Below are 15,159 nucleotides of genomic sequence, written 5' to 3' on the forward strand. Positions count from 1 at the left end.
TTTTTCCCTACGCAAAAGTTTCTTTTTTACTTTTGCTGTGAGGTCCCTCTTGTTCCTGTGAGATTCCGCCTTATTCCGTCCCACCCCCCGCTTTCCATCACGAGGCCTCCGGGCTTTTAGGAATGGCAGTAACCTCGGGTTTGCTCGATCTGCCCTCAAGATCGCTAGCGGCCACCCCTTGGTCAGCAAACCCCCTCCCAAGGTACCTTTCCTCCTGGGGACTACGCTGCGTGCCGGACATCTCCGTGCGTCTCACCAGCCGCCCCGTTTCTAAACACACCATTTTATCCGTGGATCCAGGGGTTTCTCTCCTGCTCCCGGGTGAACAGCTGAGAAGAGGAGGCTCCTCCGAGGAAATCTCCCGGGGCGTGCCTAGGAGCGTCCGCTCCACAGCTGGTCCCTCAGCCGAGCAGAAATCCTCCTGCCTGGCTCGCCAAACTGACTGCGGAATTGGATTCTATAACTCGAAAGTTATAAAGTAGGTATGTTTATTGCGCGCAGATGCACGGGGGATCGCTCCTCCACAAGCGTGCATGCCCAAAGTGACGAACCATCTCACATTTATACAATAAAACAAATGAATGTTCAATTAACGCCTATACATATCCCTTACCTAAACCCGCTTACTCTCGCTTTGTATGTTAATTAGCTTATCAGTCCTTTGCCTGGAATGTGGTGGTCTTGCAGGTTTGTAGGTGATTCATGTCCTTGTGACCATCCGATCTTCTCCAGCAAGAAGCCTTAGCACTCCCTTCCTCTAGATAACATTGGAATGTCTCTCATCCTTTTTATAAATAGCCCCTTTGTTAGAGGAAGAAGGGCAGGCGTCTCCTCAAAGCTGTGTGCCTATGTGACCAGACACCACACCCATGACCAGTCACCATACCCACATTCCTTGGGCAGACATATACAATCACAATCGATGTCCGTTGTCCCCATTTCACATTATTTCTCCATATCAATAACACCCCTATCACAATTATTTCCCAAAAATAATACCTTAACCCAATATGAATGGTTTTCATTTCAATTTGAGGAACACATGTGAAATTGTCATTACAGCAGTCTAAGATTGTATGTGGCCAGGCTCTCTCAATCAAATAAATACAGAACTAAAATGGGTTCACTTTTGTATTCAAGTACAACAAAGACTATTAACACTTGGTATTTTATTTGGATAATTGATGTTATTTAAAATAAAGTTTCCTACAGAACTCTGGTAAAATTTGTTGTAAATATGATCCATAAAAATGTTGGATTTCAGAAGATTAACTGGGGCTGGGAATCAGTATGAAATCCCCTTCACACCTGGCCTGTTGACAGAGCTGGCATTTCAGAAGCTTTCAGGTCAGCCACATGTGGCTGACCTGAACGGCCTATGGCAGCAGCAAAACAACACTGCACAGGCAGCCAAAAGCCAGCAGCCTCCCCAGCATGGAGAGCTGCCCAGCCACAGGCCATGTGCAGAAAAGCTGCTAACACAGGCTTCTGGGGTCAGCAACCTGTGCTGCCCAGGGGCGCTCCAGCAGAACCAAGCAGCTGCAGGAGCCATGCTGCAGCCCTAGAGCACAGGAGTATCCACAGCTCCTGCTGCCTGACAGACTGTAGGATCCCAGAAAGAAGTCACCCTCAAAACAAGGCAGCAACCACAGCAGCACTTCTCATCCCACCAGGTCTCCAGCCATCTGCAAGCAGAGTAGGAAGCCTGACAGCTCTTCAGTATCAGAGTCCTTACCAGGCTGCTGCTGTCCAGAACCATCTGGAGGCAGCTCAGGGAGTCTCTGGCTCAAAGCACAACCACCAGTTTTGGCTCTGCCTCTACACTTCTCCTCACAAGCTCAGTATCTGGCAGCAGCTAGCACAAGGAGGCAGAACAACCTCTGACAAAAAGTTAAAGCAGTGCCAAATACCAGGTACATAATCTGATCTGAGAACCTAAGGAAAAGCCCTAAGGTCTTAAGTATGACCAGGGATGTAGTCATCATCTCACCAGCTAACAGCAGGGCAGAGTCCAGCCTCGCACCAGCTGGACCCTGGATCCCACATCCAGGCCAAGTTTGTTCATACCTTGACAGGAGAGAACAACAGTACCAGAGTAACTAGTGATGCACAGCACCCAAAACAACATTCAATTCTCATCACATTGTATCACTTGTTACATGTTTCTTCAGAACTGCCTCACCCCTAAGTCACCAGGTTAATCCTCTCCAAGCTGCTCTATCACTTCCACTCCTCAGCTGGCCAGGAAGGAGAAAATACAGTGAAAGGCTCATGAGCTGAGATAAGGACAGGGAGATCACTCAGCAATTACCATCACTGGTAAAACAGACTCAACCTGAGGAAATTAATTTATTACTTATCAGAGTAGGATAATGAGAAATGAAAACAACTCTTAAAACACCCCTTCCTTCTTCCTAGGCTCAACCTTACTCCCAAATTCCTCTACCTCCTCCCCCTGAGCGACACAGGGGGATGGGGAACAGGGGCTGTAGTCAGTTCATCACAACATTGTCTCTGCCACTCCCTCCTCACTCTTCCCCCGCTCCAGCATGGGGTCCCACCTATGGGAGACAGTCCTCCACAAACTTCTCCAACATGGGACCTTCCCACAGGCTGCAGCTCTTCAAACTGCTCCAGCATGGGTCCTTTCCACAGGGTGCAGTCCTTCAGGAACAAACTGCTCCAGCATGTGTCACCCACAGAATCACAAGTCCTGACAGAAAACCTGCTCCAGTGTGGGTTCCACTCTCCACAGGGTCACAGCTTCCTTCAGGACGCATACACCTGCTATGGCTCAGGGTCTTCTACAGGCTGCAGGGGGACAACCTGCTTCACCCACGGTCTTCACCACAGGCTGCAAGGGAATCTCTGCTCCAGCCCCTAGTGCACCTCCTCCCCCCTCCTTCTTCACTGACCTTGGTGTCTGCAGTTATTTCTCTCACATATTCTCAACTCCTCTCTTCTGGCTGCTGTTCCACAGCGGTTTTTCTCCCCTTCTTAATATGATATCACAGAGAGCCTACCACCATCACCAACGGGCTCAGCTTCAGCCAGCAGCAGGTCCATCTTGGAGACAGCTGGTGCTGGCTTTATCAAACATGGGGGAAACTTCTGGCATCTTCTCACAGAAGCTACACTTATAGTCCCTCTGCTACCAAAACCTGGCCATGCAAACCCAATACAGATGTAAATCCAGAAACCTCACTGATGAAACAAGAGCAGTGTTACCAGGGAAGACACAGACAGGTATGTCTCTTTGGAAGGAGGAGACCAACTTTACAGGTATCGCTTCCCCATCTTCACCTCTCTGCTTATGGAGACTGCTGTAGAGGTGGGAGCAGAAGTTGTTACTGTAGTGGGGAGACTGAAAAAACTTAACACACAGTAACACAACTAAAGAGATTATTTTATTCAGAGGTTTGGTCTAAATAGTTGTTTCTTCACTGGCAAGACTTCTTGCCCCTTCAGGACTGTCTCAGACCAGACAGACTTGTTTGGATATTAATCCTGATAAAAACCAAAACAAGCAACACAACCAAATGCTCTCAGCAGTGACAGTAAAGCAGTTTGAGTTTTGCTTTCCAGCTTTTCTGACTAATCAGGAACTTCATTTCAGACTGTCACATTTCTCACCTGGGAAAGCAAGCTGGGCAACTGATTTACCTACACCTACAGAGACAGCAGTTGCTGAGTGTCATTCTTAAGACAATTCATTTCAGCCCCACCACTATAAGCTAGTGAAGCTCAATGCTACAGGATACAGTGCAAGACAATCTGCCCTGGTCCTACTCATCCATCTCTACATTTCCTAGATACTTACCAGCTACATCTCTCCTCAGCATCATTTTGTTTTAAGTAAAGGTATATAATTAACAGTCAAGCACCTCACAGAGAATTCTAGGAACGCTGAACCCAAATGTTTTAAAAGGTCATATAAAGTTAACAACATAATAGAGAGAAATGCCATCTCCTTTGGGGTCCTGATAAGCTAAAACCTCTTATGAAAAACCTGAACTGAGGCAACCACCGGAGTTGTTTTCCCCTCCTGAAGTCCAATGCTCCCAGCTCCATCCTGTAACAATGAGTTTGGATCTCTAAGCTTGTTTTTTGCAACAAAAGCAAGCCACAGAAAAAAGCAGCACATTCTACCACTGCAGCCATCTGCCTGGAAGCCTCTGGTTGTTCTGCCCAACACAGTGTTCATGCATGCCTACAGGAACAAGCACCACTTGGGCAGGCAGGATTCAGCAAGTTCTTCATCTGCTGAAGCCAGAGCATGATATGGGAACCATGACACTGGGAGTTGTATTTAAGGGTTTTATTAGTTGTTCTTCTGCAGAATCAAAATATTTAGCAAATTAAAGATTCCTCGAGACTACTGATATTTTATTTAGAACTTGAACAATGTACAACATAAAGTATCAAAAACAACCCCAAACCTGATTTCTAGTACTAGATGTTATTATGTAATTTTATAACAGTGTGAGAAATGGAAATAATGCAGTGAGTATATTTGTTCTAAAGAAAGCACTTGAAAGAAGCCTCCTGCATCACACAATATTATTTAAAACAAAAAGATAACAGATTTCCTAGCAGGGCATTGTCTTAAATATCCTACAAACCTGGAGGATTAAGAATACTGAGCTCCATCTCTGCCTTCAGGTTCAAGAACCAACACAAGTTGCAGGTCCAGGTAGAGTTCAAAGTTTACCTGTTTTAAGAGAACTTGCACACCATTCAGCATTGGATGCTCATGTCTGGCAGAAGTGTTGTTGGATGCATGGGTAAAAAAAAAAAAAAAAAAAACCACACAACCAAGAAAGCCTAAGAGGAACAGTTTCTCTCTTTATGCATAGCAACAGTTTCTGAACCAGTATTTTACTAAGTTACAGACTAACTTTAAACCAAAAAAATAAAACTCCATTGCACTAAAGGTCAAATTTAACCAGTTGATCTGGACTACGACACAGTCAAGTAATTCAGTACAAGCAGATACCATGAAAGCAGCTTCAAAGAACCAAAGCATCCTAGTTTCAGAGCCAACTTAGTATTCTGTCCAACTCCAGTGCAACAGCGAGGGGAAGAAACCATTCCAGTCTCTACATAGGTGGAATTCCAGTAGAGGTTGGGCAGTCTAGGCAGTCTGACCAAGCTGGAAAAAGGAAACAAGTTTTTAAAATGTCCTTTACTAAGAAAGAAAGTTGGCTCTCGGTGGAAAGAGAAGTGCTAGTGATATACGTGGATGGGCTTGCTCAGTCTCTCTCCCATGTATGTGAAAAGCTAGACTCCTTCCTGCTGAGAGCAAGCCACACTGGATGTGAAGGTGGCAGGGCTAGTCCTGCTCCTTTGCACACTCATGTGTTTTCAACTAGCTCCTGCACGGGCCATTAAATCTTCCAAAGCCTTGTGTTGGTCATTGTTATTTAATAATAAGACCTCCTTAATGTCTTGTACTTCAAAGCCCTTTTCTTTAAATTGGCTCATTAGTTGGAGAAGTTCTGTGATCATAGACAGTCCATTATTTGCAAGAGAAAAGATCAGTGCTTGGTGGAGGTTTAGCACAGAGCCAGTCTTCAGGGACTGGGCACTCCATGGGGTGGATTCCTCCTCCCCAAGTACATCCTGGCTCTCTCTAACTGGAGATGGAACAGCAGAGCTATGGGTGCAACAGCCCACAGAGCCTCACCTTCAGTCTGCTGTGTCTGCAGTCCTGCATTTCCAAAATCCTCTTCAGCAAGGGCACCAAAGCTCAGTCTATGGGGGTGTGTCTCCCAGTAGGAAATTTATCAGCCTAGCTTAACTCAGACTGATTGATGTCACCCTGCTCCCCCATCTAGCAGCCACTGCTGCATCTGAATTTTTTTAAAGTTACTTTGACTTTGGGAAGAGTAGAGTAGAGTAGCCCTTGCTATCAACTGGCTCTTCAGATCTAGGGCAAACTTGGGAGATTAGCACAAACCCTACTGGACACACTGTGTACAATACTACCAACATCAACTACAAATCTTCCCTGAGCTTTCAAAAAAATAAAGTAACAAGTGAATCAGCCAATCAGACTTATGAACCCTGTGCCATTTACAGAGCCTCTGTTCCACTTGGGGGGAAACATGACCAAAAAACTAGAAAAACAGGTTGAAATGGATGATCAGGAGATCAGCAGTTTCCAATTTTGGAGTTAAGACAGTAGCAAATGTGTTTCCTGAACTCAGTCACTTCTCCCATCTTCACACCATAGTTCCTCTGCGAGCTCATCACTAAGCCCAAGAAAGGCAAGAAAGCGTAAATATGTAAGGGGTGGGGGGTAGGTTGCACCTCTAAAGATTTCATATAATAAATTGGCACACAACAGGCTGGGAAACTTTAAGAGATCCTGCTGTCCTCTGCCCTGGCTACCTGCTCCTGCCTCTGTACTTTTGGTGCTGGTAGAACAGACAGACAGTGAACCAGACCCCAAAAACATTTTTCAGCTTCTTCCAGAAAGAGCACTAACCTAATTGACTGAGCAGTCAGACAGATGTCATAGAATCATTTAAATTGGAAAAGACCTTTGAGATCATCAAGTACAACCATTAACCCAGGACTGCCAAGTTCATCACTAAACCATGTCCCCAAGCACTGCATCTACCTGCTTTCTTTAATACCTCCAGGGATGGTGGTTCCACACCCCCAACCACCCTTGGCAGCCTGTTCAAATGCTTCACTACCCTTTCAGTGAAGAAATATTTCCTAATACCTGATCTAAACCTCCCCTGGAGCAACTTGAAGCCATTTCTTCTCCCAATTAACAAGCAACAGAAGAGACCAACCCCCACCTGCCTACAACCTCCTTTCAGGTAGTTAGAGAGAGCAATAAGGTCTCCCCTGAGCCTCCTCTTCTCCAGGCTAAACAGCCCCAGTTCCCTCAGCTGCTCCTCATAAAACTTGTGCTCCAGATCCTTCACCAGCTTCGCTGCCCTTCTCTGGACATGCTGCAGCACCTCAATGTCCCTCCTGAAGCGAGGGGCCCAAAAGTGAACACAGTATTCAAGGTACGGCCTCACCAGTACCAAGTATAGGGGGACGATCACTTCCCTAGTCCTGCTAGCCATGCTATTTCTGATACAGGCCAGGATGCTGCTGGCCATGGCCACCTGGGCGCACTGCCGGCTCATGTTCAGCTGGCTGTCAACCAACACCCCGAGGTCCTTTTCCAGCAGGCAGCTTTCCAGCCACTCTTCCCCAAACACGTGTTTGTACAAGGAAGAAAATTCACAGCCAGGGCAGGCTGGCAGGATTTGAAAGATAATTTGCTGCTTCTGAAATTAACCATCTCTGTACCAAGCACCTCACCCCACAATAGAACTCTGGGTTCAAAACATTACAACCAGAATAAGCAGGATCTTTAAAAAATCCTGTCCCCATAAAAATGCATGCAAGTGAGAGCGATAAAACAATGCAGAAGAATTCTAATGCTTTAAAACATATTCACTTTATTACCGCAAGGATGTCCTTCAGCAGTCAGTTTTGGAAACAAGACAGCATCATCATGAAAGTCAAAATTACAGCAGCCAGAGGAACTTCTGCTGAAATTCCCCATCACAGCACATTCTCTCTATTCCTTAGTACATCGCACCCTCACCTTCTCCTCTGAGCACTGGCGCATCTCCAAAGCTGCTTCAACAAGAAGTGGATCAAAGCCCTTCTCACAAAGCTGTCCATGTGCTAACAGGTAATCCAAAACCTACGTGGAATGAAGAAAAGAAACTAAGTTTGCAGAGTGGCATTCGCAGCATATAGTTGAATACCATCTCTGTACACGCAGAAGGGCTGAGGCGTGACTCCACCCTGGACTTTACCAGGGATGGAGATAAAGTCCTTCCTAGTAGAGTTGCGATGCTTTTTATGCAAGAGCTTGTTCAGAGAAAACAGACAAGCCTTTCTGTCCTCCTGTGCTTTCCCATCAGCTCTGCACATCATCTTCCACTCTAGTCAAAGCAGTCTCAGAAGCCTATCCTTAGCCTTCCATGCCTGATCACAAGGCAGAAGTTTAACTGTTCTTTTTATACTACAAGTTTTCAAAATGGAACTGTAGGTCCAGCAGTCAGCTTTTAGCTTCCTCTCAGACAGCTGCAAAAACTGATGCAAAAGGCTGACTGCTTTCAGATTAAGATCAACTCAGCATACTGGTGAGTGAGCTGCAAATCCCAGTTCACACACCCAGAAATTGCTGCCAAATTTCTTATCTGTTCTCAGCTTTGAGAGGTACAGGGAAAGGTCGGATAGGTAATGCTAGGTACACAAAAGAACACAGCCTACAAATACAGCAGGATTTAAAACCACCCTCTTAAGGGACATTTTTTCCACTCGATACTACAGTTCACTCCAGTGCACAGCTTAAACTGCTCTCAATGTGTATGTAGTGGGCAAGCAGATCGGCTCTACAAGCAGAAGTCACTGGGACACTCCTCTGCAACAGGCACAGTCCCACCAGGCAATGCTCTGTGCAGTACACAGCCTGCCTAGAGCCAGCATCGAAAGTTTGGCCACACTTTCCCTGCTTTAGAATGTTTGAAGCACATACAAGAACCAGAGCCATGCTTCACCCTGCAGTGCTTTATGCTATGTGACCTGGGTTTAGTAAGCATTTGAGGCAACACAAAGCAGGAAGCACCACAACCAGAAAGTCAGTCAGTGGTGCCTTGTGATAGCCTTTTGGGGCTGTCATAAGCCCAAAGGGGCCAATCTCACTCTACAAGGAGAGACATCTTCACCCATGCACAGAACAATGGAAGTTGACTTTTTTTTGTCACACAGCACTAAGCATGGTGTAGAGCCACACTAAGCTTCCTTCAGATGGTTTTGCAGCTCCTGGGAAGGCCCAGTACCTCTCCCAGCTTAACACAGAGCTAAGAGCCCATCCCAAGCTCAGCACAGCTCTAACCCAGCACCCACAGGTATGGCCGACTCAAGCAGTCTCTTATCAGAAACATATGCAGACACTCTTTGGTTTTAGGAGCTTTTACTGCCAGGTGACAACTTCTCTAGCAGTTATAATCTCACAGCAGCTACAGGCTGCAACCCCTTGCTAAAATAAAAGTATTCCCCCCCATCCATTTTGCAAACACAAGGTTGTTTCTTAGCAGAATCAGCATCCAGTCAAGGGTTTCTTCCCCATTGCACAAGCTCTTACCTGGTCTATGTTCTGTCCCTTCTTCATGGCTTTCAGAACATTCTCAGGCGAGTACCCCATGTTGACAACCATCTCTACGCACTGCTTCTCACTAGCAGAGAGGACCTGCTGTAGTTCAGAAGCAGGGCCACCCGACCACTTTGTGCAGCTAGGGTTATTGGGCACTTTAGACACTGGGAAATCTTGATGCGTTACCTAAAGGGGAAAACCCAGAGGCTGAGGTGATGATCATCTTCTGCATCCCCCACACCCTGTTTCTGGCTAGTGCAGAACCAGGATATCCCATGCAATTAATCCAAGAGGCTTTCTAGACTGCCCTTGGAAAGCTACTCACTGTTAGGACGAAACCAAGCAGTGCACGTAGTCTGAACTCCCACCATACTCTTTTTACCCTCAAAACAACAATCAACAACCCAGACTCTTCACAATATACCCTCTCTTACTGGTGGATGAAAACCTTTCAATACCAAACCTTATGATATAGTCAAACCCTGTACCTCAGGGGAAGCATGGAGATTGCTTCCTTCACCCAAAGTTTACTCGTCACCTATGATTTTCTGTACTCAGAGGAACACTACTTCTGGAGATTTTCAGAAACATGTTTCAGTACAAGCACACAGGTATTTGGGAACTTACCACAGGGATTTCTCTTTCCTTGTAGTCTAGGTGTACCTGTTGGACAATACACAAATAAGATTACTATAAACATTATGCACCAGTGAGTAGAATTTGCTACAGCTGGGGGAAAATAAGGGTTTTATGGGAAAGATCTGGGAATAAGACTACCATACTAAGGAGGCTTGGTCTGATCAGGCTTCTACATGCGAGATGCACACATTACAATTGTGTGTAGTTCTAGAATAGCAATCATAGCGATCATTTCTTCTCTCAACACTCTACAAAAACAGATTATACTCTAAGAAGGATGTGTCCCCCCTCATAATAATTGTAAACTTGTTTATTCTGTGACTACTATATGTTCATACAGCTCAGCTTAACACGCTGGCTCCTGTTCAGGTCATCCCAGTGTTACGCTGTCTGAATGACAGTGATAATTTTAAAGTCATTGCCTATAGACTTCCCTTTATTTTTTTTGACCATGAGAAGGGATAAGAGAAATAGATAACCCTTTTCTACACTCAAAGCACTGCATTTCATATGCCATGAGCAATGTGGCACACTGGCTAAAAAGAGCACATGATTTTTCTACCAACAGCTGGTCCCATTCCCAGTATACCAACAAGGCTAGGTAACATTCCCTGCTGTACACCTGCCCCATTTTTGCGGAACCAGGCTGCCAGAGGGCAGAACCAATCCACCACTTTATACTACTTTGCCCAAGATAACAGGAGTGCAGAGTCAGAACTTTGCCCCATCAAATCTGCACATTTCAGTTCATCTGATTAAAAACCTTCTTGTATTTTAAATCAAATTAGAAAAGACTACAAGAAATTACACTGTGGACCAAGAGCCTCTGTTTATTGCCTTTCCTTAATACCTTTTAAAGCAAACAGATTGCTTGAAAGCTTGTCCACTTCTTTCAGAAAGGCCTTCTTTGGGCCCAAACTAAAAAAACCCACCCAAACAAAAAAAAACCAAAACAAAAAACTAACCCCCACAACAACAAAACACCACAACCCACAAAGTCCCCCAACCAACACACACACACCCAAAACCCCTACAAAACACCACCATAAAAAACCCCACCACCACAAACAACAAAAACCTGTTTATAGAAAAATAAAAAAAGAATATGTATTAGCATTTTGGCAAGTTCCATCTATTGGGGGAGGGGGGGAAAGAAAAAAAAAAAAAAAAAAAAAAAGGCTTTGTTCTGCATTTCTTCTTATTTTCATCTCCAGGGTAAGAATTTCTCTTCTAGGAGACAAAGCCCAAGAAATCACGTTCCATCCGATAGACTAGTTTACCCAAGAACCTCTCCTCATGGTAGTAGAGGGGTTCAAAGCTCTCCACACAGACCCTTCCTCCAGGCACTTTTGCCAGAGCAAAAAGCACTAGAATATGGGATACACTGAAACAAGTGTCTGGAGTAGCCCTGAAATCAGCTGGTTAGCAAACTGAAGGATGATGCAGCCAAGAAATCCAAAAACTGCTTCTGACACCAGAGATTCAAGAGTCTGGGGAAACCAACTCCTCCTCAATCTACATAAGAGTTTAACAACCTGTGCTTGTGGTCAGTGACTTCCAGAGGGAAACACCTAAAGAAATTGCAGGGGACAAAGCCAGGACTGGTCAACTCAGCAGTCGTGTTCCCTTATATCTCAAACTTGCGTTTTAGTACCCTTCAAGAAGCAGACATGCAGTGCTTTCAGTATGTGCTTGCACACTGTGCCTACTTTTAGGGACTTCATGCAGAGGCCAGGAACCCTGCCTGCAGCTGGTGTGCCCACACACATCATACTACTGAATGGCCCACCAGGAGTATCCCATCCTCCAGTAACCAGAAATTTTTCCAAATAAAATGCATCATACTAATCAGGTCTCTGACCAGTTTTGTTTAATTCCAACCTGTTGTCTTCACTAGTCATTTCTCTGCCAATGCTGCAAAAAGCAAACCAGTGAGCTTCAAAAACAATACTCAGAGGGGACCACCCAAGACAGAACCAGTGGAGCCTCAGAGAAATCACAAGTTTATTTCCATCCAAAAAACCCTAGATCATATTCACTGGTAAAGCATAAACTCCAGTAGTCACTCCAAATCCAAAGTTACATTTTCTAGTTTTGTGAGGAAAAAAAAAAAGTATATATAAGATTGCTGTGGAATACACTAGGACATATGATTGTCCTGAGGCTTTCTAAAAAGGACAGGCTTATTCTTGTGTAACCTTGAAGAAAAGGGACACATGAACCTTCTGCTCCCAGCTACAGAGATAACTATGACTTCCTTCTATCATTTTCATACTCTGAATAAGTTACATTTACTTCAATTGCTTGCAGCTCAGCTGTCATTTTTCAGCCACTGGGACCATATTGTGGAAATATGAAACAAGTATATTCTGAAGTCTTGGAATTGAAACAGAAAGAACTAGTTCTGCCAGCATACCTGTTTCTTGGTTTGCTGCTTCCAAAGAAGAATAGTTTCAAATTATGATCTTTATTACTTCTCCTAGTAAGACTATTTTTTGTTTATCAGTTTGTATCTTTTCTTACAGCATTTTCAAGAAGACACCTTCCCCTCTTGGCCTCTAATAAGTTTTAGTCCCACATAGATATTTGAATAATTAGAATGAAAATTTGACCATCTGAATGCCCATCTATCTAGTTGTAAGTGATCTTTCAGGTTAATCCCTAGAGATGTCACATGTCATACTTTGAGGTTTCACCTCTGAGCTACATACAACCATACAATCACCTCTCAAACCTGTGATCTGTAGCAGTGCGCAGTTGCTCAACACATTGCTGCTTCTGCCAAAGTTTACTGTATTGAATTTGCTCTAGTGATCAATAAACAGCTGTTCTGCTGTGCTCTGACAAATACACTAGTTGCCAGAATACTGTATCTCACAATTAACAATGCATTTACCTAAGCCTGAAAAGGAGAGAAAGAACAACAGGAGAGAAGCAGTGTCACTTGTATCACACAAAAAACTACAGTATGCCAGTAAGGCCACAGAACCACTGCTTATATTGGACAGAAGCAGCCAGATTTTAGAGCCAGCTAGAGGATTTGACTACACAATTTCTACTAGGCTTCATAAGTATTGGTGTCCAGACCTTAGTTTCTTGGGGGGGGGGGAAGAAGTCTGCAAGCTTACTCAAATCTCTACTTTTCTTTACAAAGAGACAAAAACAACAGATGGTGTGAAGTTAAGTGTCCCCAAAGTAATTTTAGAACTTGCTACAAGTTTGGGGAAATTAAGCGTCAAACCCCTGCCTCAGAGCTTTACAACAAATCAACTGTAACATTAGTGATCTGAGATGATCCTAAAGACTGTTTTTGGTATCCACAAAACAATCCTTCCACACTCCTTTACAAGGAAGAGAGTAAATACCAGATTTCAGACCACCATTATTCTCATCCTTTTAAAGGCTAGATTTTAAAAGGATATCAGGAAGAAAAACACATACACAGACAATTCTTTCACTGCAGGTCAACTGCAAGTGCTTTTTTCTTCCCTGAACGACAGCACATACTTGTAGGCTTTTCAAGGAATAGAAGGAATAAGATAAAAACAAATTTCCCCTTATTTCCAGCAAGCCGAGAAACAAACCTAGCAGAGATTTAACTCAAAACCTAAGAGCGGTTCAGAATCTGATAGACCTCAGTTGGATAAGACAGAATGCAGGACTGTACAAAGACATCTCATACACTTAGTTCAAAGGTGTGCAACTATGAACAAGAGCTGAGAAGCTGAAAGAAAAGTCACCAGTATTAGTCTAAAAATATCAGATTTAGGGAAAACCTGCAGAGTAATAACCTGAAGTTCAGAACTGCCAGCATGAAGACCCATTTGACTGATCAGTTTGCCATGTAAATGAAGAGAAACTACCACACATGATCTCTGCACCACTCCCATTAAATGAACCTAAAACCACATGACATTTTAGAAGCAACATTTGCCTCTGCACCTCCACATCTCCCCAGCAACCCTGATTCTAATCTACTGCGTGTTTTACCGTAGTCACTGTGCTTTGAGATGATTCTTCTTCTGTACAAACTGTTGACACAGCCAGGGAAGGCAGCCTGGATGAAGAGGGTAATGTTGATGTCTCTATGTCGCTGTCCTCATTTAGAGCGGAAAGACCAACCATATGGTGTCCATTCAGTTCACTCACTTTACTCTGAGCACAAGTCTGCAAAGAGCTGAGGAAAGTGCCATTGTGGAGACAGGTAGTACTGTGGAAAGCACTTGTGAGCTTTGATGATTTCTGATCACTCTCATCGGAGTCAAGTTTAGGAAAGGACAGGGATTTGATATTACTCACTGAAGCAATAGGGGACAGGGATACTTTGGAAGACAAGGACATCTTTTCACAGTTTCCCAACTGCGGTAAAGTGATAAAGCCATTGGGTTTGTGAAGGGGCTTGAAGTCCAACGTGGCCCTTTCTATGGATGCCAGAACTTCCTCATCTTGCAACACAGACCCAGACCCTCCTTTGGGCAAAGTATTATCTAACAGCTGGGCAACAACTGGCCTGGTAGTACCAACATGAATTTCAAGAATATTTTTTAATTCCTCTTTATCATTGATAGTTTTTAATTCCAGTTTGTCAAATGGATCTTCTTCACATTCAAAATCAGCCAGGTTGAAGTCTGCTTTTGGACAAGGTGGACTGAGAGCCTTTTGCTTCACAGCACTGCTGTTGGCTGGCGTGGGAGTAAGAATATTATTGTGCCGCAGGCTAGCGAGGATGGGGTTAATAGGAGGAGGCATGGCCTCAGGGCAAGGTACCTCTGAAAGCCCCATTTTGTTGCTAACCTCTGAAGCTGCTTTTGAGTTCACTAGTGCTTCTTCTGCCTTATGTTCAGCTTCTCTCTGGGCAGCTTCAGTTTTGTTGATATCTTCAGCCCACTCAATTGTTTGCTTTTCCAGCGAGAAGTCATACTGACCAAGGATGAAAGGGAAAGGAGAAGAGAGAAAAAAAAAAAATATAATGAACATAGCCACTACTTTTAACAGCAACATAACAGAATAAGAGCTACATGAATTACCATGAACAGGCATCAATTTTTTCCCCAGCATCTCTTATAACCTACAGACTAGCAAAGCTAGAAAACACCAAAAATAGTTCATTTTGCCTCTAGCAGCAAAACCTGTCTATAGTCTGCATTAGAATATCATATTTTGCCTCCTTCCTACATTTAGTTTTGCTTTAGAGCTACTGATCATCCCAAGATAAGTTTCACAGCCCTCCCACCCTCTTCCCCCAAGACAACAGATGTAGCAAGGGAAAGTCTAATGCATTACTAGATGGACAATCATACCCCGATCTGGCAACACTGAACTACGCCCTGTCCACAAGCTAT

At 44.2% G+C, this 15,159-nt stretch overlaps 1 protein-coding gene across 11 annotated transcripts in view; it reads right to left on the reverse strand.

The window, feature by feature from the left end:
• Positions 1 to 512: 512 nt before the first annotated feature.
• The window catches only part of LOC129783116 (ubiquitin-associated protein 1-like), a 36,737-nt gene continuing 22,090 nt past the window's right edge, over positions 513 to 15,159 (reverse strand). For 8 of the 11 annotated variants that reach the window (XM_055792831.1, XM_055792830.1, XM_055792828.1 and 5 more), the window contains 4 exons: positions 13,808 to 14,737; positions 9,806 to 9,841; positions 9,170 to 9,364; positions 7,453 to 7,720 (listed from right to left, as the gene is read on the reverse strand). In XM_055792831.1, the coding sequence (XP_055648806.1) occupies positions 7,592 to 7,720; positions 9,170 to 9,364; positions 9,806 to 9,841; positions 13,808 to 14,737 (1,290 nt within the window). In that variant the 3' untranslated portion in view covers positions 7,453 to 7,591. Of the gene's footprint in view, positions 5,153 to 7,452; positions 7,721 to 9,169; positions 9,365 to 9,805; positions 9,842 to 13,807; positions 14,738 to 15,159 lie in introns of those variants that run through there. The other 3 variants (XM_055792835.1, XM_055792836.1, XM_055792837.1) reach the window with 3 other exon arrangements.

The sequence above is a fragment of the Falco peregrinus genome, chromosome W (assembly GCF_023634155.1).
Source record: "Falco peregrinus isolate bFalPer1 chromosome W, bFalPer1.pri, whole genome shotgun sequence".
Classification (NCBI taxonomy): domain Eukaryota; kingdom Metazoa; phylum Chordata; class Aves; order Falconiformes; family Falconidae; genus Falco; species Falco peregrinus.